At 43.4% G+C, this 24,820-nt stretch overlaps 1 protein-coding gene across 21 annotated transcripts in view; it reads left to right on the top strand.

The window, feature by feature from the left end:
- LOC139757523 (partitioning defective 3 homolog) overlaps positions 1–24,820 on the top strand; it is a 257,547-nt gene that overhangs the window by 168,793 nt on the left and 63,934 nt on the right. For 8 of the 21 annotated variants that reach the window (XM_071678053.1, XM_071678060.1, XM_071678049.1 and 5 more), the window contains exons 1-5: positions 13,044–13,763; positions 18,997–19,215; positions 21,761–21,994; positions 23,416–23,586; positions 24,184–24,335. In XM_071678053.1, coding sequence (XP_071534154.1) covers positions 13,533–13,763; positions 18,997–19,215; positions 21,761–21,994; positions 23,416–23,586; positions 24,184–24,335 — 1,007 coding nt within the window. In that variant the 5' untranslated portion in view covers positions 13,044–13,532. Of the gene's footprint in view, positions 1–13,040; positions 13,764–14,310; positions 14,359–14,385; positions 14,512–18,996; positions 19,216–21,760; positions 21,995–23,415; positions 23,587–24,183; positions 24,336–24,820 lie in introns of those variants that run through there. The other 13 variants (XM_071678058.1, XM_071678052.1, XM_071678057.1 and 10 more) reach the window with 9 other exon arrangements.

Genomic DNA, 24,820 nt, shown 5'->3' with positions numbered 1-24,820 from the left:
GCTGGATATATATATATTTTTTTCCCCGTTTTCTTCGGGAATATATTTTATTTTTGTCATCATCCTCGGGGACCTTATAACCTCATTTGGGCGTCCACAATAGTGCTGGAGGATTTTGTACAAGCCCACATTATCATCCCATCACGTGACGTGATTTTAGAGGATGATGAACAACTGGGTTGGGTTGTGGACCGACTGCCGCCGTGACCAGGATTCGAACCTGTGTTGTCTCGACCCCCTGAGCAGAGCCGCCAAGCCATACGTATTGACCCCCTGGTCAAGAATGGATCTTTGTTTCTTTATTCAGTTTCGTCTTGAAACCTTCAAAAAAAAAGGGATGTTGGTGGATGAAGAAACTAAAGTCCAGTTTCAGTTTTGCTTTGGAGACCAGCCACACGAGGATGGACCGTTAAGGTAATACCTCGTTCTTGAAGCATTGGAATGTCTGATCCTCTCTCTCTCTCTCTCTCTCTCTCTCTCTCTCTCTCTCTCTCTCTCTCTCTCTCTCTCTCTCTCTCTCTCTCTCTCTCTCTCTCCCGAGAGGGCCATGAGTTGGGGGCATGCTTCGCCCATGTCATGTACGTCACTATAAAAAAAATGAAGATCATCTAATTTTGTCAGCCGCTGGTGGGACAACGACGTCTCCCAGCGAGGTAGAACAGCACTACGGGGGCGCTTCTCTCGTGACTGGTATTGTTCAGTAACGGAGAACAACAGAGAACAACAGATATTTTGTCACAGTAACTGTACCTGTTCGTGGTCACTGTTCCTTGCAGCGTGGATTGTGTGTGTGTGTGATTACTATTTGTGTGATGCGGTGAGAGAATTTTATAATCGTGTTGCCCCGGCTGGCTCCTGCCCTGTCCGGGACTCGAACCCCTGGCCCGTTAGATTGATGGGTCGCCACGCTAGCCACTGCGCTACGTGTGTGTGTGTGTGTGTGTGTTGTGTGTGTGTGTGTGTGTGTTTGTCTGTGTGTGTGTGTGTTGTGTGTGTGTGTGTGTGTGTGTGTGTGTGTGTGTGTGTGTCGGTGCTGACGACGATATTGGCGGAGGACGCGTCGGAGGTTGCGACAGGCAGCGGTGCAGTGTGACCCGTTGCACGATCTCCTGGAGAGCTTTTATAGCGGGCGAGTGGGAGAGGGAGGGAGGGAGGGAGTTGTTGTCTGGGTTCGAGGGGTCGGTCCGGCTAGTTTACAGGTGGGAAGGTGCTTAAAAAGTGGTTGCGCGCCTCGCCCGGCTCCTGCGGTGCACGGTAACACTAGTCGCTCTGACCTTTTGGAGAGCAGCGGCTCCCCAGCGGCGGTGTCCGCGTCTAGGGTAGTGGGCAGTCGTAACAGGACTTCGATCTCGCGACGCGTGATGGTGTGGTGGTGGTGGTGGACGCGTTCAAGAGACACACACACACACGCGCGCGCGCCTCGCCCCGGCCGGGAGGAACTCTTGCGTGAAATGTGGACCACTGTGTAACGCCTGTGCCGCAGCTTTACCGGGTAACGCGTGTGTCTGCCGCAGTTTTGCCAGGTGCGACTCTGTGGGGTGGGAGGGTGTGTGTGTGTGTGTGTGGTGTTCTGTTCTGGTGTCGTCATGTGGTAAGGGTGGGTGAGCGACGCCCCGGAGAGGGAGGCGTCTCTTGTGACCTCTTCTACATCGGCCAGCCAGGGGGTCACCCTAGGAGGCCGCGCCCCCTCCTGTGTTGTGACCGACCCGTAGGGCGAGCCAGGAGGACCCATAGTGTCAGCCCTCCATACCCCTCGGCAGGACAGAGATGTGGCATTCCCCCCTCACACACACACACACCTCAGAATTTATTTATATACCGAGTTCAGTTCCCTTTCTTCCGACAGCAACCTCTCAAGCGTCCTACCCTCCCTATCATCATCACATTCGATCCACATACCTTCACATGTCCCCTTAAAGGACATGAATCCACCCTGCTATAGGGAATCGAACGTTACGACGTACATATTAACCGGGATTTTATAGAATCAGTCAGTGGCGCTAAGGAGGATTTGAACCAGGGTCTGGGGACCTTTCCCTTGGCCCGCGATCGCATCAAGTTCAACGCCGTCACAGAACGCGTCGCGCGGTGAAACATTTTATCGTAGTGTTGGTGTACTCCTGTTTTCTGTGTTCATTGTCTTCGATGGTACGTGATGCGCGCCAACCGTAGAGTTTGTAATGTAAATATATATATAGATGTTTGTGTTTACGTCATGAACATCAAAGAGCACGGGGGCATTGTGTTGGCTGTCCAGGCATATGTGGGCAGTCATCCCTGGAGATAACGTGTTTGGTTGACACCTGTGTTGATATTGTGAGGATCAGAGTTAAGGCAAGAAGTGGGAAGGTTACAAGACTCAGTGTGTGTGTGTGTGTGTGTGGGGGGGGGTCTAGTTTTACTATTAGTAGATCTTATTTGTCGTACTGACCCGTAGCTGAAAAGATATCCACGCAGGGAGAGTGTCCTTACCCTGTTATTTGTGTGTTTAGGGAGGGTGTTGATTTTACACAGGTGTCTCGTTGCGAGTCGAACGTATTACCTCACTGCAGTGTCTTCAGTGTAGTGTACGTAGACTTGGGGACAGCACTGGTGTGTTTTTTTGCATTCGGTTTGCATCCGAAGGCCCACATCCCCCCCCCCAACCCATCTCTTTGAACATTCTCTTACCAAGGGACAACTTTTTAGATTCATGAGTATATGTTTGTGTGTATTAAAACTATGATAATGGCAGGCGCGCAGGCGACGTAATTCATCTTGAAGAGGATTGTTCTCATAGGGAATTAGTTGCCGATAGGAGAGGTTGAAACCAGCGCCATAGATAGGTTTAAAGATATGCTGGAGCAGTGCTTTGCCCTCTCTCTCTCTCTCTCTCTCTCTCTCTCTCTCTCTCTCTCTCTCTCTCTCTCTCTCTCTCTCTCTCTCTCTCCCTTGGCCGTAGCATGTAGGAGTGTAGATAAAGTGTGTAACGTCATGAATAAATACACACACGGAGACCCTCCCACCTACCAGCAACGCCGTTACCATCACACCTCTTAGATCGCTGGACGGATGATTGAGGCGTTGCTGGTAACGTGTGGTCGCTATTTTCTTGAGCAGTTGCCAGCCTGTTTTTGTCCAGTGTGTGCCAAAGCGTTGGCAGGTGTGTGTGTGTGTGTGTGTGTGTGTGTGTGTGTGTGTCGGGTCTGAGGGAGGGAGGAGAGTTGCCAGGTTTGAGGAGGGAGGAGGAGGAGGAGGAGGAGGTATTAACATCATGGCCCAGGGCGCTGTCGAAGCCATTATCTGTTGGCTTTCATGTTCCCCCCAGGCTGTCTGGATTCCACCATTTACCACACTCACTCCGAGGTTTCTTTTCCCCTCCCCTCCCCTCCCTTCCCCTCCCTCTCCCTTCCCCTCCCTCTCCCTCCCCTCTCTTGCCCTAGTGTGGCAGTGGCTGGTTCTGAACCAGGAACCCCGCCTCCATGCGCGAAATGTGTGAAATGATGGCGAGCGTCTCGCGGGAGTTCGAAGTCTGTCGCCACATCGAAGTTCAGTGCCGTGTGCACCCTCGTGCGAGCGTGGGCGCGCGCGCCTCTCTCTCTCTCTCTCTCTCTCTCTCTCTCTCTCTCTCTCTCTCTCTCTCTCTCTCTCTCTCTCTCTCTCTCTTTGTTGTCCTGGGCGATGGGTTGGTAATGTGTGATGGTGTGTGTGTGTGTCTGTGTCCGTCACTCGGTGCCCCATGATGTATACGGAGGTGTGCCATGGGCGGGGCACGAACTGGGTGACACACACACACACACACACACACACACACACACACACACACACACACACACACACACGGCGCCAAACCAGCTCCCCGCCGGAGGCGCGCGAGTCTTTGGGAAGACGAGGGCTGTGCCAGGGTCACGCCCAAGACGCTGGTAGTTTATAACCCTCTCGCTCGAAGTGTAGTTGATTGTTGTTAGTTGTTTGTCGTTGTCACTAAGGTAGGGGTTGTGGGGGGGGGGGGGAGTGCGTGGCAGGGCAGGGAGAAAGTCCAACGAGTGTGAGAGTGTGTGTGTGTGTGTGTGTGTGTGTGTCGGGAGCAACACCCTCACTTTCCTCCAACGTTTCACACACCCACGCACACCCACACCCTCCCTCCCTCCCCTCATCCCCGACCCCCACCACGTCTGACGAGCCCCCCACCCCCTTTCTTTCGAGGGGAGGGGTGATGTTGTTTTGATCGTGTGTGTGTCGAGTTCAGTCTCGACGGTCCCACTCGACACAGTCGAGTGGGACGTGAACCAACGTGAGGAGGAGGTGGTCTGTATAAACATCTTGTGTGAATCCCTCGCCTCGTAGTTATATTGGAGGCATCGAGTCAGTCACGGGCGAACCTGGGCCACACCAAACCAGGGCCACACCAAGCCTGGGCCACATCAAGCCTGGGCCACACCAAGCCTGGGCCACACCAAGCTAGGGCCACATCAAGCCTGGGTCACATCACGCCAGGGCCACATCAAGCCTGGGCCTCAAGTGAAATAGATTGAGAGAAAGTATAATAAAAGCGGAAGAGAAAAGAAGAAACGAGGGAAAGTATTCACTCACGACTTTTGGAGGCCATGAAGTTTGTACGACTTTTGGAGGCCGTGAAGTATTTACCAGTTTTGGAGGTCGTAAAGTATCTACGACTTTTGGAGGGCATGAAGGGTTTCGTTGGAGGTCGTGAAGGATTTACGACTTTTGGAAGGCGTAAAGTATTGACGACTTGTGGAGGCCGCGAAGGATTTACGACTTTTGGAGGCCGTGAAAAAACATAATTGAAATTTTCAGGTCGTATCCAATTTTCTGCGTTAAGTGGGTAAATTTACTACATGGGGACTTTAAGCTTATGCAATGATGAACCAATTACGAAACTAATTATGCCAATTTTGTTCTCACTTGGACCTATTTAACAAAGACTCTGTGACCTCGGTAATAGGTGACCTCTGTACTAGGCGACCAGCATGCCCGACGCAATAAACAAACCCCAGATAAAGATTAAATATTTATGGGTTTAAAAGATATTGGATGTAGTAGTGATAATTATGGTGTTAAATAAGGATTTCTATTCTCAAGTGGTAGGTGGAGGTAGTGTGTGTGGAGGTGGGGAAGTCGAGAGAAATGGCTGGTGTTTAGGGAGTAGTGGGTTTTGTGGACATGGGGGAGGGAGGTGGGTTGAAATGACAACGATAAGACATTGTTTAACCGTGAGATATAAGGAAGAACCGAGTCTCGCGTACGCGATAATGAAATGTGGGTTATCTTTATTGACAAGTCATGATCACAGGAAGCGTACAACAACGTCTTTATGCCCCGCGTTCCAGCTTGTTTCGTTGTATTTCATCTGGTGGACGTGTTCGAGGGAGCGCGTCAGCTGACGTCCCTCCCGGCTCAGGGCCGAGCTCTGACGTCATATCCGCCAGGGGTTTATGCGACGCGCACTGTTCGTACTTTGGCGTCAGATTGGAAAAACTGTTTACGGTCCTTATTTATTGCAGTTTTTACGATTTTCCTAATATTTTTCGGTACATGATGACACTGGGTATCTACGTATAGCTATAGCAGCAAAGGAAAGTGAATTATTATACACCTTAACACAATAACAATAGAAATACACCCCACGAAGTGGAACGGGGGATGTAAAACTGTATTGAGGGGAAGGAAAGTGTAAATATATTTGTAAGTGCTGAGTCTCATCTCCATACTAGTTAACGTAATATACTCGTAATGCCATTATTTTTTCATCTGTAAAGTCCAGAGGCATATGTCTTCTGATCTGGTTTATAAATGGAAAAATGACACACTTTCAATGGACAGACATATTCTGTTTATAGGTACAAACACATAAAAAAGACATAATATACTTCTTCATTCTAATGTAGAAATCAAAGCTCGTCTGATTAGGTCATTCTCGTAACTATGCCTAAAGCAAGAGCCATCAGTGTAAGCACGCTGAACACTGTGTTCAAATATGTAATTTTTGAGAGAAAAAACATAAGTACACACACACACCTAGTTACTTTGACGGAAGGCCTGAGAATTCTGCCCAGAAACCCAGACTCCATTGTATGAAGTGTTGCTGCTCATTGCGTCACATCACAACATCTTTTCAACTAACATTCAAGGTCTCGAAACAATGGTGTTTTCAGCCCCCCCTTCCCTTCCCCCCCATTCATAAGTGGCTTGCCCCGCGGTGGCGAACGATACAGTGTTGGCAGCCATCACGAAATTACAGCGTCTGTAGCCCATTACAGTGGCTGTAGCCCATTACAATGGCTGTAGCCCATTACAGTGGCTGTAGCCCATTACAGTGGCTGTAGCCCATTACTGTGGCTGTAGCCTGTTACAGTACTGTAGCCCATTACAGTGTCTGTAGCCCATTACTGTGGCTATAGCCCATTACTGTGGCTGTAGCCCATTACTGTGGCTATAGCCCATTACTGTGGCTGTAGCCCATTACTGTGGCTATAGCCCATTACTGTGGCTGTAGCCCATTACTGTGGCTATAGCCCATTACTGTGGCTGTAGCCCATTACAGTGCTGTAGCCCATTACAGCGTCTGTAGCCTATTACAGTGCTGTAGCCCATTATAGCGTCTGTAGCCCATTACAGTGTCTGTAGCCCATTACAGTGCTGTAGCCCATTACAGCGTCTGTAGCCCATTACAGTGCTGTAGCCCATTACAGTGCTGTAGCCTATTATCGTGGCTGTAGCCCATTACAGTGGCTGTAGCCCTTTAGAGTGTCTAGCCCATTACAGCGTCTGTAGCCCATTACAGCGTCAGTAGCCCATTACAGCTTCTGTAACCGTGAAACAATGGGGAGAGCAGTGAGTCGGAGACTGGTTTTTCCAGAAGATTCCGTTCCCATTAGACTAGCATGTTAAACGATGATATTTGAAATGTTATTATTAAGATTGAAACCGTAATTTTGAATATGAGCTGAAGTACACACAGAATAAATAGCTGGCCACATTATATATATAACAAAATATTAAAGTGATGTATATATGCACCACTGGTCGGGTTCGAACCCTGGAAGTAGTGTGGCTGGCGTCTGGCTCACCTCAGCCACACGAAGGTTAAGTAAAACAATTGTTTCCCAGTGTTTTTCCCTCCCGTGTCCCAACCCTCATCCCCAGCTGGGATAACACGTACTGTATTTATACATCAAAACATCCCAGCTACTGTATCACAAAGGGGGAAAGCACAAAAGAAAAATGGGGTCGAAAATTTTTTCCGCATGAGCAAGCCTATATTGTAAGTTTAAAATATACTTAAATATGGACGGGATTAGGTGAGACCTTTTGATAATTAACTTCAAAATATATTTGTGCAGTTTGAGATTGTTCCCTGCAAGGGGGTGGAAAATGTGTAAGTATAATATTGAACAATTGCTGTGTTTCTTCACGACCAGCGAACACAATGGCATCGCTTTAGAAAAAAAGAAAAAAAAAACATGATAGCGTTTATTTAAGAATTGAGTCGATGAAAGTTATCAAGACTTACGTAAATATGAAATGAGTAATTACTTAAGTAATCGTATTTATCGTAGCTTATCCTGGTGCATGACAGTTTGAAATTAATTGGGTTATTAACGATTTTTTTTACAAGTGGATGCGTTAGTTATATAAAACGTTGTTTCCTCCTGAAGCCACCGTTTTAAAAAATGTTTTTCCCTGGTTTTGGGGTCGGGTATATTCCATTCTTTTCATATATTTACTTGCAATTGTACAAAAGAAACACAGAATAAACCTAAGAACTTAAAAACCTAACCAAAACATTAAATACGGTGATATTAACTTAAAAAAACTAACCAAAACATTAAATACGGTGATTTTTCGTTCGTATTACCATGCCCATATGAGAATTGACCATTTATAGTAATGTATATGACGCTTCGGTTTAATTATATTATTAATACGTTATTCAATTCCGTTTCCTTCTTGCTTGATCGCCGTTTCGTGCCTCAGCGAGGCAGCGCCGCCAGGGGACAGACGAAGAAAAGAAAAATAAAAGAGGCCTCATTAGCCCTCGTCCATTGTCTTAGCATCATGTGTGATGCAACGGATCATGACGCCGGAGCAGAGAAATTATCATGACGCCGGAGCAGGGAAATTATCATGACGCCGGAGCAGAGAAATTATCATGACGCCGGAGCAGGGAAATTATCATGACGCCGGAGCAGGGAAATTATCATGACGCCGGAGCAGGGAAATTATCATGACGCCGGAGCAGGGAAATTATCATGACGCCGGAGCAGGGAAATTATCATGACGCCGGAGCAGGGAAATTATCATGACGCCGGAGCAGGGAAATTATCATGACGCCGGAGCAGGGAAATTATCATGACGCCGGAGCAGGGAAATTATCATGACGCCGGAGCAGGGAAATTATCATGACGCCGGAGCAGGGAAATTATCATGAGGTCCTCGAAGTGACTTGTTTCTTTCCGTGTATATACGATGACAGTCTGGCCGAAGGTTCCCGAATACCTTCCGTCTGTCTTCCATGTATACATACATACATACATACAACCTCGTGAAGGCGAGTCCTCTCGCCCGGGGCTTAATCACTGTGAGGTGGAGTCCGGTAGCACCATTCCAACTTCCCGTCGCTGACACTCCATACACTTGATTATACGAAAAACAAATTGTATTAAGTAATTATCGGTTATTAAGTACTTAATTATACTAAAAACAAATTGTATTAAGTAATTATCGGTTATTAAGTACTTAATTATACGAAAAACAAATTGTATTAAGTAATTATCGGTTATTAAGTACTTAATTATACGAAAAACAAATTGTATTAAGTAATTATCGGTTATTAAGTACTTAATTATACGAAAAACAAATTGTATTAAGTAATTATCAGTTAAGTACTTAATTATACGAAAAACATTGTATTAAGTAATTATGTTATTACTTATTCATTTCTCAACCTCTGCGATAAATAATGAATATTAATTTCGTCTTACAAGCAGTGTAATAGTGATATGATAAAAGTTTAGTACCGCAATCCAGAGACAAGTCATGGGAGAACCAATGAGATTAAAGTTTGATTAGACGAAAATTTCTTTTGATTTAGAGTAACCCAGTTTCTCCATACACGATTATAGTCGGCTCCAAATTACTTTTCATTTTATTTAAACAATTGCTTCTGCCTTAGGAGAAGCTGCCTTCGTATTTCAGTATAAGGCGATTCAATATTTTTGAGTAGGCTTCGACCTTTGTGAATAATTAAGTGTATTAATTATTCCCTTATCATATATGAAGTTTAATTCGCACTTGATTTATAAGACTTTGATGTCATATGTGATTACGGACCAGTAGTTTCTCTTGATTTAACGCTACTGACCAGATGTTTTTTGAAATAGATATAGATGGTTGTAAAGGATCCTCAAGAGTTACTTCAGAATATTTTATACCCAGTAAGGAATTTAGTGCCGGACTTTTAACCTGCCGAGTTGAAGTCACAAAGGCGAGCGAGTGAAAGGTATTTTGCGTGCCTCCAGTTCTTGGAACATTCTAGTATCCGCGGCATTTCTCCCTCCGCCGCCAGTATCCTACACTTAACTAATTATCGTATCTGAACACTGAGTCATTCTCTCTATTGTGCCGTTGGCGAGAGAGAGAGAGAGAGAGAGAGAGAGAGAGAGAGAGAGAGAGAGAGAGAGAGAGCCAGCGGGTTTCCACAGAGAGACTCGACTGCTTTCCATCGTGGTTCTAGAGTTACCTTCACATCCACTTGCCTGAGGCGTCCGTGTTTTTTAGAGTCTTATTTCGGGAAACTTAAGCTTCTTTAAGGGGGGGACATGTTGCCCTGAGGTGGGGAAAACGCCAGGGGAGCAGCGGGCGACGGGCGGTGGCAAGCGCCGAGGCCAAGAGGCATTGTTGACAAGGGCGTCGGGCCGGCCGCTGCTACAACCCAGCCCGGATATTATTGTGTGGTAAGTGGCGCGGCGGTGGGAGGAGGAGGAGGAGAGATATGGCGAAGGGCAGTGGTGTTGGTGGAGTGACTCGTAGACCACTAAACTTCCCCCCCATTCATATCATCCAAGACACCACCACCACCACCACCTCCTTCTTCCGTCGCCTCAGGCGGAGAGTAAATGAGAGAGCGAGCGACCTTGGAGGCTGCCGGGGGAGGAGGGGGGAGGGAGGTGGTTGACAGCGGTGCCCTGGTTGAGGGGGGGGGGGGGGAGCTGTTGGTGGTACTACTACCACCGCGGGTCTTGCCCCGGGCTGTGGGGCAACGCTCCCCCTCCCCTCCCCTGTCGCTCTCTTAAGTCATTCTCCTTCGCTAATCTTTCCCTTTCCCTTTTGTTATTTCTCCCCCTCCCCTTCCCTATCTATTCCTTTGCCTCGCTTCACTCGTTTGTTATTATCTATCTGCGTATCTTGACGGTCGTTAACATGTCGAAGGCCAGTGTGTCTTTGGTGTTTTTATGTTAATCGCGCCCTACAGCTGGTGGAACGACCCTTGAACCTTAAAGAAATGATCATTGTACACGGACGGCCCTTGAACACGACGGAACGACCCTTAGGGTTACAGCGGCGAGGCTTTGTGACCTGAAGGGTAAGTGGTCAGGTCAGGAGCCAGGCCCTCGTCATACGTAGGGTCGTCCCGTCGTGTCGTGGTTCGAAGAAAGGCGCCTACCTGGTGAATACCTCGACGAAGGCTAGGCTACGACCTTCCCATTGTTTACCTTGTTTCCCATTGTTTACCTTGTTTTCGCGCGTCAAGGATAACAATTGGCGGTCCTTCTCCAACCTGCGAACTCCCTCAAGGTACACACACACACACACACACACATCCCGGGCGTCACAATACACACCGCGCGGGGTTTTGCAGTCTACACAGGTCTGAGAGCCGCTCCCCTTCCACCACACACACACACACACACACACACACACACACACACACCCACCAGTTATGGTATAGACAAATGAGTGAAATATACATGTGAAGCAGTACAGACCAGTGTTGAGGGAGCAGACTGCTTCCTTCGGGATATACGAAATGATTTTTTGTTTCTCCATCCAGTATCCAGAATCGTTAGGGGCCACCGACATTGTCTTCCAACAGTTTGCTCCAAGACCAGACGCGCCATACTTCCTCAGTTACTTAAGATAGGTCACTGTAGGTAATGAGCCCGACCTAGCGAGACAGCCGGGGCTGCCACAACGAAGAAGTTAAGGGATATCGTACGTAAGGGGAGCCTTACTCAAGTTTTTACCCAGTGGGTCCGGACCGGAACACGGAAGAGATGTGTCAGTGGCAGAAGATGGGATGGTATGAAACCTATAGAGTCAGCGAAGATGGGATGGTGGGTGGGTTCTCTGAACTTAGAAACATATAGAAAAAAAAAAAACGGGAGCAAGATTAGATTACAGTGTTTCAAGCACTTGTTTCATCCTAATTAGAACTTTGTGAATGTCATTTGGAAAGGTAGATAAACAGTAGCCTAGAATATATTCCAAGATCCTTCACAACCCGCATCTCTTCTTTAAAAACCTCGAAATTACTCGGCCATTTAAAGAGATACAGTATTGTAGCGTAGATTGATACATTGTTGTAGCGTAGATTGTAGATATCATGCAACCCCAGGACCCCCTTTTTAAGGGGCTCCTGTAGCTTGAAGGCTGCGCCAGTTAGTGAGGAAGAAGTCCTTCAACCATACTACTACTACTACTACTACTACTACTACTACTACTACTACTACTACTACTACTTTTCCACCATTGCCGATGATTGCAGCCTAGCCGAATGTTAATTTTCACTGCGGTGCAACCCCATGCAGGAAGAGTCCGGTAACACCAGACGAGAGAGAGAGATTATAATATATGTATACATGAACAGTATTGGAACGCTTGCTACCTAGAATACACATCAAAGTAATCCATTGGTAAAACTAGAAACTCGACAGGCTTTTTTCAAGTAAGAACCACCAGAGAGCGTAGGCTGTTGTTAGAACTACTCTTGGTTGTATATTTCTTGTGTACTTAGGTATTTAACTAAAGATGCTCTAGGAGAGAGAGATTGCGACATATTCAGAGAAATTTGAAGTTAATTCCTCCTTCACAGTAACACTGGACTGGGCCTGGCTATTATACAAGAATAAGCGAAGATTTCAATACATTAATGGGACTAGATAGTGATCAGGGACGCTTGGTTGTAGATATAGAACTGTTGGAGAACATCCCTCGAAATCAACGTGAAGGAGGATTAGGTACAGCGATGAAGACAGCTGGTATTGAGTCAGTTCCGTATGGGCAAAAGAGAATAAAATTACCCCTTAGACCGCAGCTAGTTACATCAAAAACCTGAAACGTAGCATATAATTGTATTTTGATAGTTTCAATTATTTTTCATACTGGAAAGCTGCGAATAACCACCAGGTTGTAGCGATTTACAAATTAAAAAAAAAAATCAAATCGTGTTTACGCGAGCGCGATGGTGGCCTATCTTAGCCTATCCATCTTTTGGCCTACTGCCGCTCGCTCTTACCCTCCATTGCGATGGAAAAACGGGTTAAAAACTGAAGATTTTATGGTGTTATGTATCGGATACAATTTCCTCGATGTGTTTTTTTTTCCTGAAACTCTTGATTGTACTTGTGGTTTTACACAGCATCACACCAAATGAATGGAAGCTGCTCCTGGGAATATAGCAAGCAGCACATTGACACCAACGAATATTTTAGTTTTCGTGTTCATTGGGGAAGTGAAAGGACTGTATATGTTTGCTGATCCTCTGTATTATTAACTTTGAAGAAATCGGAAATATTGTACTTTGTCCATGAATTAGTTTCCAAATGAAAACTTTTATTTTGAAACATTCGTATTTCATCATGCAAATATGAACCTAATGCAATGAACACATGACTTTTTGTATGATATATGAGCCGATGACGTACTTCATGTCGTATAGAAGGTCTTGTACCACAAGAGTAAGTAGTGAGTGAGATTGGGCAGTTGGTAGGCTCCGCCCTCTTTGGTTGGCCCAACCCCCTTACGGCAGCCGTTGTAAACACACAAGGTGACCGGCGCGTGGGCAACACCAGCCCAAATATCTGTCATTAATACTGGAACTTGCTAATTTGTGTTGTTTTGGTGCGTGTGGATTAACAAACAATCTATTGCAGGCGGGTATGAGAGCCAGTAGAAACAGGTAAAGTGATCGCGGAATACTTAAAAAGAGGACCTCGATGAACAGAATGTGATTCTAAATCTAGTGATTTGCCCCATTTTCGCTCTCGACGGGTTGAAGGCAATTCAACTGTATCGTTGACGCGCCTCAGTGAATGTGAATAATATTAATGCTAGTTGTGCCATTGTTTGATGATACATACTAGCAGTACTAGTGCAGAAAATAGTGTGTTGTGATACACGCCTCTTCAGAGATTATGCCACCGTAGAGGACTAACAGGAGTTAAGTCTTGTTCCACAACGTATACACGCGGGTGTGAGGCGTTGAAAGCAGTCACCCTCCCGTGTGTTTTTTTTTTTTTTTTTATCTAATCATGCGCATGCGGAGTCGGAGTGTTGCGTCGCCTCCCACGCACCCCATCACCGCCTCCGACAGCGCCACCGTCACCAGCGGCAACGCTCGCAGTGTGCTCAACATCCCAGGCGAACTCAAGCTGCACTACTCCGATGTGGTGAACGTGGCCGAGAAGTTGTCGCGCCTCTTCTCGCGCACACACACGTACAACGTGCACAAGCGCCACAAGACGCTCGCCAGCACTCAGCAGGTAGGTTGTCAGGCGATCCAGCCCTTCCTCCCCACCCTGCTCCTGCCAGGCAGGGGTACAGGGCACACAGGCCAATGTTGCGGGGAGATTGGGGGAAGGGGAGGGGGAGCAGGAGATTGTAAAAGCAGGTAGGTTTAAGATTTTAAAGATTCACTAAGTAACTATTTTTTTTATTGCCACTCGTGGATTAGTTTTATGAAGATATTCGCTGTCATCAGACTTGCTTCAACCCATTGTTGTAGGCGCCTTCAACCCAACACCTGATGGAAACGGGGTCATCCCACGACCTATTGAAGTAGAGTAACACCTTACTTTTCAATCAACAGCAACCTCATTTGGGGTGACCACCTTGACCTTGCTGATGGTGCTGTAACCTTTGTAAGCAGCAGACTGCCCCCGACCCTCTCCCTCCCTCCCTCACTCCCTCCCCCACACCACCACCACCACCCGTCCTCACATGGGCCTGTTGGTTGGCAGCAGCCCAGATGGTGCAAGATGTCCCTGTGACGCTTACCGCCGGCCGCTACACCTACGCCACCTAGCCTGCATGGTCTGAGGAAACATGGGTGCACGGATGGGAAAAGTGGTCAATGAGGTAGTGTATCGGCCAGTTGTGAGGAGCCTCCCATCTGTGGAGGAAACTGGTGGTGGGGTCGGGCGGGAACCAGGTGCGGAACCTCACACACGCGCATGACAGTCTGCCATCAGCCACCGCCACGAGGGGATGTCCATGTTGCTGCTGGGCCCGGTATGGCCATATTTTCTTCTTCCTCTGTGACTTAAGTGTCGTAGTGAGGCGAGCCCTGGCACCAGTGAAGGCGTGGGGAGTGTCTGGTATGTGCTATAGTGAGGGCGACACCCACCAAGACTCGCCCATGTCCCACCTATGTGGCTGTCCGCCCTTACCGCAAGTGTCGCCACACAGTCTTCGTTAAGCCATTGGTTCATGTGTACCTGGTGGCTGGCTTTGGGCCACGAGCGAGTGTTAGTGTTAGTGGTGCATGACAACTGTGGTCACGGTGGCTCCCTCAGGATCACATATTTTTGATCATTATTGGACATGGTTCTTAACCGTGATAAGCGTTGCAAATTTGGTTCTTTGAACGAGCAGTGGTTTAGGTATGGGGAGGGGACCCCTTTCGCGGATGTTGCAAAGTGCTCGTCCCCGGGGGCATGACATGCAGGAAATAGTTTGTGACGTGTGAAGGAGAGGTGGGCTGAAGAGTGGCGTTGCCTGGAGGCGTTTTGGGTTGTCCTGAGCTCCGCACACACACACATCCTCCTGCCCTCCTTGCCCTAGCGGAATACCTGACCTGGTTCTGCTGCCCCTTGTGTTCAGACGTCCTTGGAACATTGACGACTGGAGTGATCTCGTCTCAAGAGGCCACTGTTACGTCTATGCTGTTGAGAACTGGAAAATGCGACGGAAAAACGGTGATTGTGGCGGCGGATTTGAAGTTGGTGCGCCCATATGGTGGAAGAGGGATGTGCCATGTTGTAGCCACACTTGATGAGTGAGAGGGGGTGCTAATAATGCCGAAGGTAACGTAAGTAGCAGGAGAAGAGGAGAGCAAGAGGTTAGTAGTGTAGAGGATGTGGCAACGGAGCATCATGCAACAAGAACGTTGACCCCCCTCATGCACACGCCCTCATTCTCCTGCTCTCCTCACCTTCTTGTACCCTGCGTGTTTCCAGGCCTCATTCGGTCAATGTTATAGTCCACATGTATATTATGGTATTGCTTAAGCTGTTACAGGTCATCCTGTTTTATACTTATTGCTGCGTTACTGCCCCTAGTTACCATAATCAAATATGATCATTCGTATTTTATGAACTACTGTCACCATTCTGATATACCTTAGCATAATTCCTGCTGCAAATAACATATCAACAGACGTTTAGCAGTATCAATAGTATTTCTATTAAAGAGGGTGTTTTATCAGATATACAACAAAGAACAGTATTAGCTTCAGTAACTGTTTATATAATAATGCATCGACTAAAACCTCAAAGAAAGTAATTGTTTAGCAGATTACGTCAAAGGAAGATAATAAGATTAGAAAACAGAAAATACAACATTTTAATGTTTAAGTGGGTATAGAACTTAATGGAATTCAGTGAAGAAAAAAAATTAACAAAACATTATAACGGTGACACAAGACTCCAGGGGGAGGAGACAGTAATATAAAAAAGAATATATAAACCCAGAAATATCGCAGTTAAACACACGATATTTTACTGAATAGTCAGCACCTTCTCAAACGACATTGTACTGACATATGCATTTTTCCTCGTGCTAACTCTGGTTAAGTTGAGATGGGGTAGGGTCATGGGAGGGAGGGAGCCTCCCGTTTAGGGGCTAGGCAAGGTTGATTGGTTTAACTGGTTTTACCAGCAGTCTGCCTAGCCCAAGTGGCAACGGGTATGAACTCGCCCGCGACCCCTGTGGGCTTAGGGCAATTGAAATTGATCTTTAGCTTCTCTGAACCCGTATGATCACATTTGCAAAACCTTCTCATCTCGAGGAAAAGTTGATAAATCCAATGATAAAGTAAAAATAAAGATAAACAGTTGGTATAATAGTACATGAACTACCTTTACCAATTACGTTGCAGAATAACAAGTACGTTAATGAAACACTGATATTTGTACATTACATTGTTACGTAAGTGAAATTCTTGACATTTGCACATTACATTGTTACGTAAATGAAACACAGACATTTGTAGAATTCATTGTTACAGAAATAAAACTCGCTTATAGATTACACTATTACGTAAATGAAACATTGACATTTGTAGATAATACTGTTACGTAAATGAAACATGTCTGTAATTTCATTGTTACATAAATGAAACTGATATTTTAGATTACATTGTTACGTAAATGAAACTGACATTTGTAGATTACATTGTTACGTAAATGAAACTGACATTTGTAGTTTACATTGTTACCTAAATGAAATACAGACATTTATAGATTATACTATTATGTAAATGAAACATTGACATTTGTAGATTATACTGTTACGTGAATGAAACACTTGACATCTGTAATTGCATTGTTACGTAAGTGAAACACTGATATTTTTAGATTACATTGTTATATAAATGAAACACAGACGTTTGTAGATTACTTTGTTGGTAGGGTCCTTATTGGAATGGTAATGGTAGGCCTCACATCAGGATAATTAAAGCTGATTATTCAATGGTGTATTGTATTTGAATAAATATTTAGTACTGATGTGTTGAATGATCACGAAAGAAGCAGTAGAAATCAATAAAATAGAAGGGATACAGAAATGCTACATGTACTGGCAAAACTAAATGGAGTGCTGGGACTGTCATGAAAGATTGAAGGAAAGGGAACTTTGTAAGGTTTAGAAAGAAGAACTGTAAATAGTGTTTATACGTGCAAGAAACTGAAGGATTTAAAGTGAAGAAAACATAATAGGACTAAAGACCTCAGAGTATAGAAATAATTCAGTGATTAAGTGTAAAGAATTCCATGGAATACCTCATAGAGGTATCAGAGTGCTCAACAAGAAAGATGGAGATTAATGTTAAACCCAACAAAATATAAAAAGAATACAAGGAGTTCTGAAACTTCAGAGAGAATTTGAGGCAAATTATTAAAAACAGTGACTCAAAAAGATTGAGAACTGTTCCATGAGCATGGCAGCAGTTGATAACATTTTATTGTACAGTATAGTTAAACAAGAGAGCTACCTTTACTTTTTTTCTTAGGAAAATTTTGAAAGAAAAACTCATGAATTCCAGATATAGAACCTTTATTTTTGTGTGAGGTTTTTAGCAGTACCAGACACACAAGAACTCTGATGGTTGTAGTCATATGAATATACTGGCCATATTTTCCAACACTTAGGTGCTGGCTGATGTGAGCATTCATCATTGTTTACTGTCTCTCTCTCATTTTCTTTATTTAACATGAATGTTAAAATGGTTTTCATTAGCCTGAAGTGAATAGTGATGAATGTCTCTTTGGTTGTGTGTAGATATTAACAAATGCCATTTTGGGGTTTTGGGTGTTTGCCCTCAGTCGTATGAGTGTGAGGATAATATAATGAGGAAACAATTCATAGCTTCATGATAATAGTTTTTGTAGTCCTCCGTTCAGCTATAATACATTGGTTGAATGTAAGTGTTCAGTTGACCATTTTAGTGGGTCATTTCATTTTGTTGTATGCAATGAATTGCTATAATAACAACCTTAGGATTCCTGTTTTGGGATGATATTTTCCATGGTTTGTCTTTGATAAACTATATCATCACTCAAATGACTGGACTGATGGGGAATGGTAGGTTTAGGAAGCTGCTTACATGAGGGTTGTAAAAGCTGAATTTTTTTATATTTGTGTTTGAATTTATTAATGGAAGCCCTCAGTCCTATCAGTGTCATCAGATGTGATGATGGAGTCAAGTTAGTATGTGATAATTCAATGTAAAAAGATATACAGTCATATACAATGTTGTTTATCACCTCTTCATTTTTTCAACCAATTTAGATTTTACCTCTGAAAACATTCATATTTTTTATAGTATATATTGTTGTGTACAGATAGTTTCAATATTGTTGATATAGTTGTTATTATACAACCCCATGACCCCTTTTGTGGAGTTCATGGAGCTTTAAGGCAGTACTCCACACTGCGGCTGGAAAAGGATGGATTCCTTTGGAGCAAGAAGATCTGTAAGTATATGATTCCTTACTGTCCTTTGACAGTGATGCAGCCTTTCCAGATGTGATGTCTCACCTCTTACCGTTAACACCAGTACTCTGTGCTGCTCGCAAGTGGTTACACAACTGGTAATAAGTCACCTTCGGTGATGCTCTACAGTATCTTCATCATTGGAATACAGTCTCGTCAGGGACTTTTTAGCTCTGAAGAAGTCCATTGGTACTTTGCTTCTGCATGGAACCCACCCTTGAAGCTGTAGAAGTTCCATAGGAGAGGTTGTTGAGTTGTACAATTTAACTAATAGTTGTTTTTATATGAATACCTATGCATGTATGTATTTATTTTATGTGTACCATATTGCTGCTGTAGCAAGATAGCAACAGGAACTGGCTCTCAAGGATATACCCTTAGCTTTTTCAGCTGTTCTTGCTATTCATAATGATTAATTTTTCTTTTGTAAGGGTGGGGGCAACATTAGTCTGTACAAGAACTTTGTAATATTTGATGGTCTAATTTCTCTCTGTTCTCTTCTAGCCGTCTGACTCCTGGGTAACCGTTCACAACTTAAAACAACTGGATGGAGGGATTCTAGATCCAGATGATCGCTTGAATGATGTGGCTGATGACAGGGAACAGATCATTGCGTTATATGAAGAGCAGTCACACCATCATCAGGGAGGGGATGGGACTTCAGCTTCATCTGACTCTGAAAACCCTTCCCCAGATATCTTCCAGGTACCATATTTGTATAAGGTGTGTGTGCATGTATGAGTTTTACTTTAAGATTTGCCACGAAGTTGCTTGAGCAAGATGATGCTTTATTAATCATAATGCTTGAGTCCTGAAAGTAGGTGCTTTTGGTCAATTTATGTATGTTTTATATAGGTATAATATTAGGGATGAGTGATACGAGTATTGACTGAGGTTACATTTGCAGTATTTTGTTAGATATAATGCTACAGGCAGTGGTTTATATTTTGATGGTATAAGTCAAGGAAGTGCATGCTCCAAGGATCTTAGTTTTTTACTGATTATGAGCTATAGCTGATTAGGTTGCTTGTTGTGAGTTTATTTATCAGTGTCTTTTTCATCATGATGCTACATTTGAGTAGAAAAGTCTACACAGCAGAAAGCTATCATAATGAATTGCTTAGAGCAATTTTGTTAAACTTGAAGAGTGAGTGAAGAACTGAAGTGTTTGGATGTTTGAGCTGTATTGTAAAATTGCTAGAAAGTTGCTTTGTCAAACTCACGTGCTATTGTGAGGTGTTTTACGTTGTATGTTTTTTTTCTTTGGTTTATTATTAGAATGAGCAAGAGATTGATTTCTATGAGGTTTCATATACAACACAGTACTTTAAAAGTTGTAATGCTAGAGATTTTTTGCTGTGGTGCTAGAAGCCAAGAAAGGATATAATGCTTTATTGAATATGAGCCTTAACTAACCAAGATGCTTGCTTTCTGTTTATATACCAGTATACTTATTTCACTTATACAGCAGATGTAATATGTAATAACAAATGATTAGGAGAGATTTGTTAAACATACCTTTGAATAAAGAGATGAAACCTATTGTAAAAGCTAATATATTTCATACCTTAGAGATATTAATGAGCCATTGTAATGTTTTGAAGGTCTGTCTGTTATAGAAATGATTTGTGTATCAGTTTATGAGAATGGGCTCAAATGAAAAAGTATCACAGTAAGAAAAGTAAGGGGAGTGCCCTTTTTTTCATTGATGGGTTGTTTCTTTGGCTTCAGTTATACTGCAGCCCCACTTAGTAGTCTATAGATCATTCTTAGAGTTTCCTTTGTCATTCATAAATTCTTGTTTTCTCATTTCTTTACTTTTTCCCATCTTCCATATTCATTATGTCTTCGTACATTCCTTTACTGGCTTCTTCATGTGTATTCCTTTTGGAAACCATTAGTCGTTTTAAACCTTCATATTTCCTGGTGGTGGAAAGTAGGAAATGCTTAGTGTAATTTGATAACCATTCAGTATGTAGAAATCTTCGCTCATTTGTTGTTGCCACTTGTCTAGGAAACTTAAAGGTCTGAAGATGGTTGGAAACCAAAGTCCATGGGAAGATCCTGCTTGGATCAATTTGCTTTAGAGTATAGGGAAAGTCATATTTGATAAATATGTGAAATACCAAACTTTATGTGCTAATAGGTTTGGGGATGGCAACCCCAGTTCTGCAAATCCCATAGGATACCTCATTGAGGTAGATGGAACCTGATTAATGCCTCTGAAACCCAATTTTTTCCCATTCTCTCTCTCTCTCTCTCTCTCTCTCTCTCTCTCTCTCTCTCTCTCTCTCTCTCTCTCTCTCTCTCAACCTTCCAATTTTCCCATCTCTTATGATGAATGTGTAATTCCATGACTAAGTGAACATATTTGGTATCACTGTGACATCTAACCTGGTTTGTCTTGGTAACCTTACATTACACAAACAGCTGCCTCTGCTTCTAAGAAACTGGGAGATGCCAGATTTTCATTTGTTATGAACAGTTGCTCCTTTTATACAAAAGTTTGATCCATTGTGGTACGGAGTACTGCTCTCATTTTAGGTTGGTTTTAGGTCTACATACTTATTAGACAGAATGAGTCTAAAGCCATCCACCGTATCTCCTCCTCCAGGCCAACCTCATAACTTGACCCACTTGCTCTATGCCACAGTGCTGGTTCACTTTCCCTCTTTGATTAGTATTACTTTGGTTTTTGCTCCCAAGAACTGGCTGCTAGTGTGCCCCCACTATTAACTAGACCACATTTTACTCAGGAGACTACTGCATCAGATGATTATTGTGTGGCTGTATTAACTTATTAGATGGCTATTTTGATGTTTCTTACACTTGGAAGCTTTATAACTCTGCCTTCTCATGTTTTTCCGTACAGCTATGTCCTGGCCTATTTTAGAAGGCAGGTTTTCCACTTGTTCCAAAATTCTTCATATACTTTTCTCCCATTTGTTATTCTTCTTTATATTTCATTTAAGGCCATTTCTCAGTGTGGACCCTTGTCCATGACTGAAGCCTTCAGCATAAAAAAAAGACCCCAGAAGCTTTCATCATTTGAATATTGACATTTTTGAATAGGTTTACATAACAGTACATGTGTTACGAATTCAGTATTAACAATATCTAGTTGTAGATTTGAGTTCAAGAGAGAACAGAATAACAAGTTTATGATGGTGTAATATTCTAATGATAGATAAAAGTAAACTCTGAATTGATTTTATTTTGAGTAACTGTTCCCTGTATTCAGTACCTACATGGAATCCATTATTTGCAGGATATTGAGCACAAATTCTCCCCATTTACTCGAAACGACATTGAGATCACGGGTGAGGAGTTAAGTGCCACCCCACCTCCGCTTCATGTGCGACGAGGGAGTGAACCTGCCCTCAATCGCTTGTCACCTATCCCACCTGCCAGCATCCCACCTGACCCAACCAAGAGATGGTCAGCAGCACCAATCATAGAAGACCAAAACACTCCGCCCAGTTCCACACCTATGAAGAATGTTGTGAGTGATATTCAAAAGAAATATACTGAGCTTTATCATATTATTTTTTTTTAGATATCTTATTGATTATGAAGTCGATATTATGATAATGTACAGACAAGAATTACGTATAGGGTTTAATTCTTATTGGCATGAAAATGTACTTTTCTTGGGGCTCCCACAGCACTCTGAAAGCTGGCATTTTCACCTGGCGAGACCACAGATCAAGAAGTGTTGTGATGTGAGTGTATCTGTTAAGGGTAAATACAGGGCAACAGTGGATTGTGTTGTTATCTTTAGTGTTGAGGTTTCATCCTGGACATGTCATGTGATATTAAATCAGTGTTTGAGACAGGAAAGAAAGGTATTTAAGAATGCAGATAAGAAGTGGTACTTTGTACTTCTCTGGAGAGTGTAGCTTTAGCTGAGTATCTGTGTGCTGGAGTGTTATTACCAGAATCTCTGCAAGTGGTTACACATCAAGCAAAACTATCATGCTGTTAATGGATGAAAGGAGTACATTCTAATTGAGAACCTTCTAGCTGAAAGGAAAGAACAAGAAGGGGGAAATAGAGGAGGAGATGAAGTTTGGAATGAAAGATGCTTTTAAGGCTAAAGGCCTACCATTGCACAATGATGTGAGGCATGCATGAGATTGAGTTAGAGTGATGTGGTATGCTAGGGGCAACTTGCTATGTGTGGGCTGAACAGAGGCATATGAAGTAATCAGTGGAAATGATTGAAAGGCTCGTAATTTGGAGCTTGGCCGTGGATAGGGGGCTGTGGTTTTGGTGCATAATTCTTGACAGCTAGAAAGTGAATATTAGCAAATGAGGCCATATTTCATCTGTTCCTGGCTTACCTTACCCTGCAGGAAATGGTGAACAATTATATAAAAAAGGACCATTTGGTGTATTGTATAATGCACCAAAATCAGAGTCTGATATCCACAACTAAGCCCCACAGCTACTCTCCTTGGTTTATCTTGACTGCTTTATATGCCCTAGTTCAACTGCTTGACAGCACATTTTCCCCCTGCATAGCACATTGATCGAATTCATTCATGTCACATTTCTGTTTTATGCATAAAAAGCAGTATTAAACATGTAGCAGGTTCTCCGCCTTTGAGTAACCATTCTTGTCCATCTACTTTGTTGTTGGTTATATCAGTAAATAGTCATAAAGACAGCTGAGAAATCTTTTAGTTTGGTTTGGTAGTCATTTTAAAACAGATACATTCTGTTTTCCCCACAAAAAAAAAGAAACATTATCAAGGGTTATATCTAATACATACAATGAGAAAAAGATATAGTTTAGTTTGTTAATATACTGGTTGGAATACCTGACTGATATTAACGAAAATGTTATGAATTGCATTTTGTTGAATTTAATATGCTGAACAGTAAATATTACTGAGTTCTTTGGCACTGATCAATTTTCAGGATGGCCACAGTTCTTACGAGGATGACAGTGTGTTTGTGGTAGATCCAGGGGAAAGAGGGGAGGGGTCAGGGGAGGAGAAGACACCATCATCATCATCTTCATCTTCACACCACTCGACTTCTACAGCCTTCACACGATTTTCCCGGGACAATAATAGATGCTCTGTTCAGGTAATGTCTCCTGTGACCACCATGAATGTTGTTAAGTCAGTTATTTGTTTTATAACCATTTGAAGCATTTGGAAGTGGCTGTACCTTTCAGTGTATACAGCCTTGTAAACAATTGATAGATTGATACTGTCCAAGGCAGAATCTTCCAACGATCGGATGAAAAGTGAAACCACTTTGTTGAGCAACTAGCCACTTTCGCTTCCCTCTATTCTGTCATATCTACTTAAAAACATCTATTCCTCCATACTACCATATACACTTTCCAGCTCTATTCTCTTGGATTGAGATAAACCATCGTAATCATCAGGTAGATGCTAAGAACAAGAGCTGCATCATCACTTGTCATTCCAGGGACATAAAAGTAATAGAAAACTTATTTCATTTTATTCTTCCTTATGCCATAGGAGTTCTCAGTAAACTGTTAAATCCAAAATCCACATCTCATTCCCAGTCCTCATTCATATCCATGGTGTTTGTATTATAGCACAGTACTCAGATGAGACAGGGAGGGGAATCAGTTCCTACCTAATATCACATCAGAAATAAAGGTCTCCGTATGGCCCTGCAGAAACAATACATAACAGCATGTCTTTACAGGTACTGTCTGATAACCCTGCTATGGCTCGATGGGCAGATGCAGCAGACAAAGTTCTAGCCACAAGTGAGGGTAGGCGGAGAGAGCCACTTGGAGGGTCCGCTTCATCACCACTACACTCCCGAGACCCTTCTTATGATGACATGAATAACATGTGGGTGGACCTTTGCTAACATTGTATTGCCTGTTATTGGACTGTTGTTGCTTTAGTGTTTTTTTTTATCTTAATCTTTTAATCGTTCTGTATTCAGGTCATCACATATTCATGTATTTCCTGTATTTTTCCATTTGTTTGTTTTTCAAAAATGCCTGTGCCCAAGAGTGATAATTGTGCAAAAATTACACATGCAAAAAAAAAAGATTAAATGGATCTGCAGTGATTCAAAAACTATGGCTTTTCGATTTGTTCATGAGTTGAGTGATTAGGTAGGTGAATGCAAGGGTCTTTGAGAGAGTGATGGGTCTGCAGAATGCATTATTTTGCAAGGGGTTGGGGGACCTGGAAGATGAGTCAGGTACAGCTTGCAGATAACATGAGTCTGGGGGCAAACTCAAGAGAGAAATTGCAGAAGCTAGTGAGAGTTTGGGAGCATGTGAAAAAAGGGGAAGTTGATAGATTATATGAACAAAACTAAGGAA

This window comes from Panulirus ornatus, chromosome 27 (assembly GCF_036320965.1).
Source record: "Panulirus ornatus isolate Po-2019 chromosome 27, ASM3632096v1, whole genome shotgun sequence".
Taxonomy (NCBI): Eukaryota; Metazoa; Arthropoda; class Malacostraca; order Decapoda; family Palinuridae; genus Panulirus; species Panulirus ornatus.
Note: the sequence above shows the minus strand (reverse complement) of the source record. Positions and strands in the feature narration are given on the sequence as shown.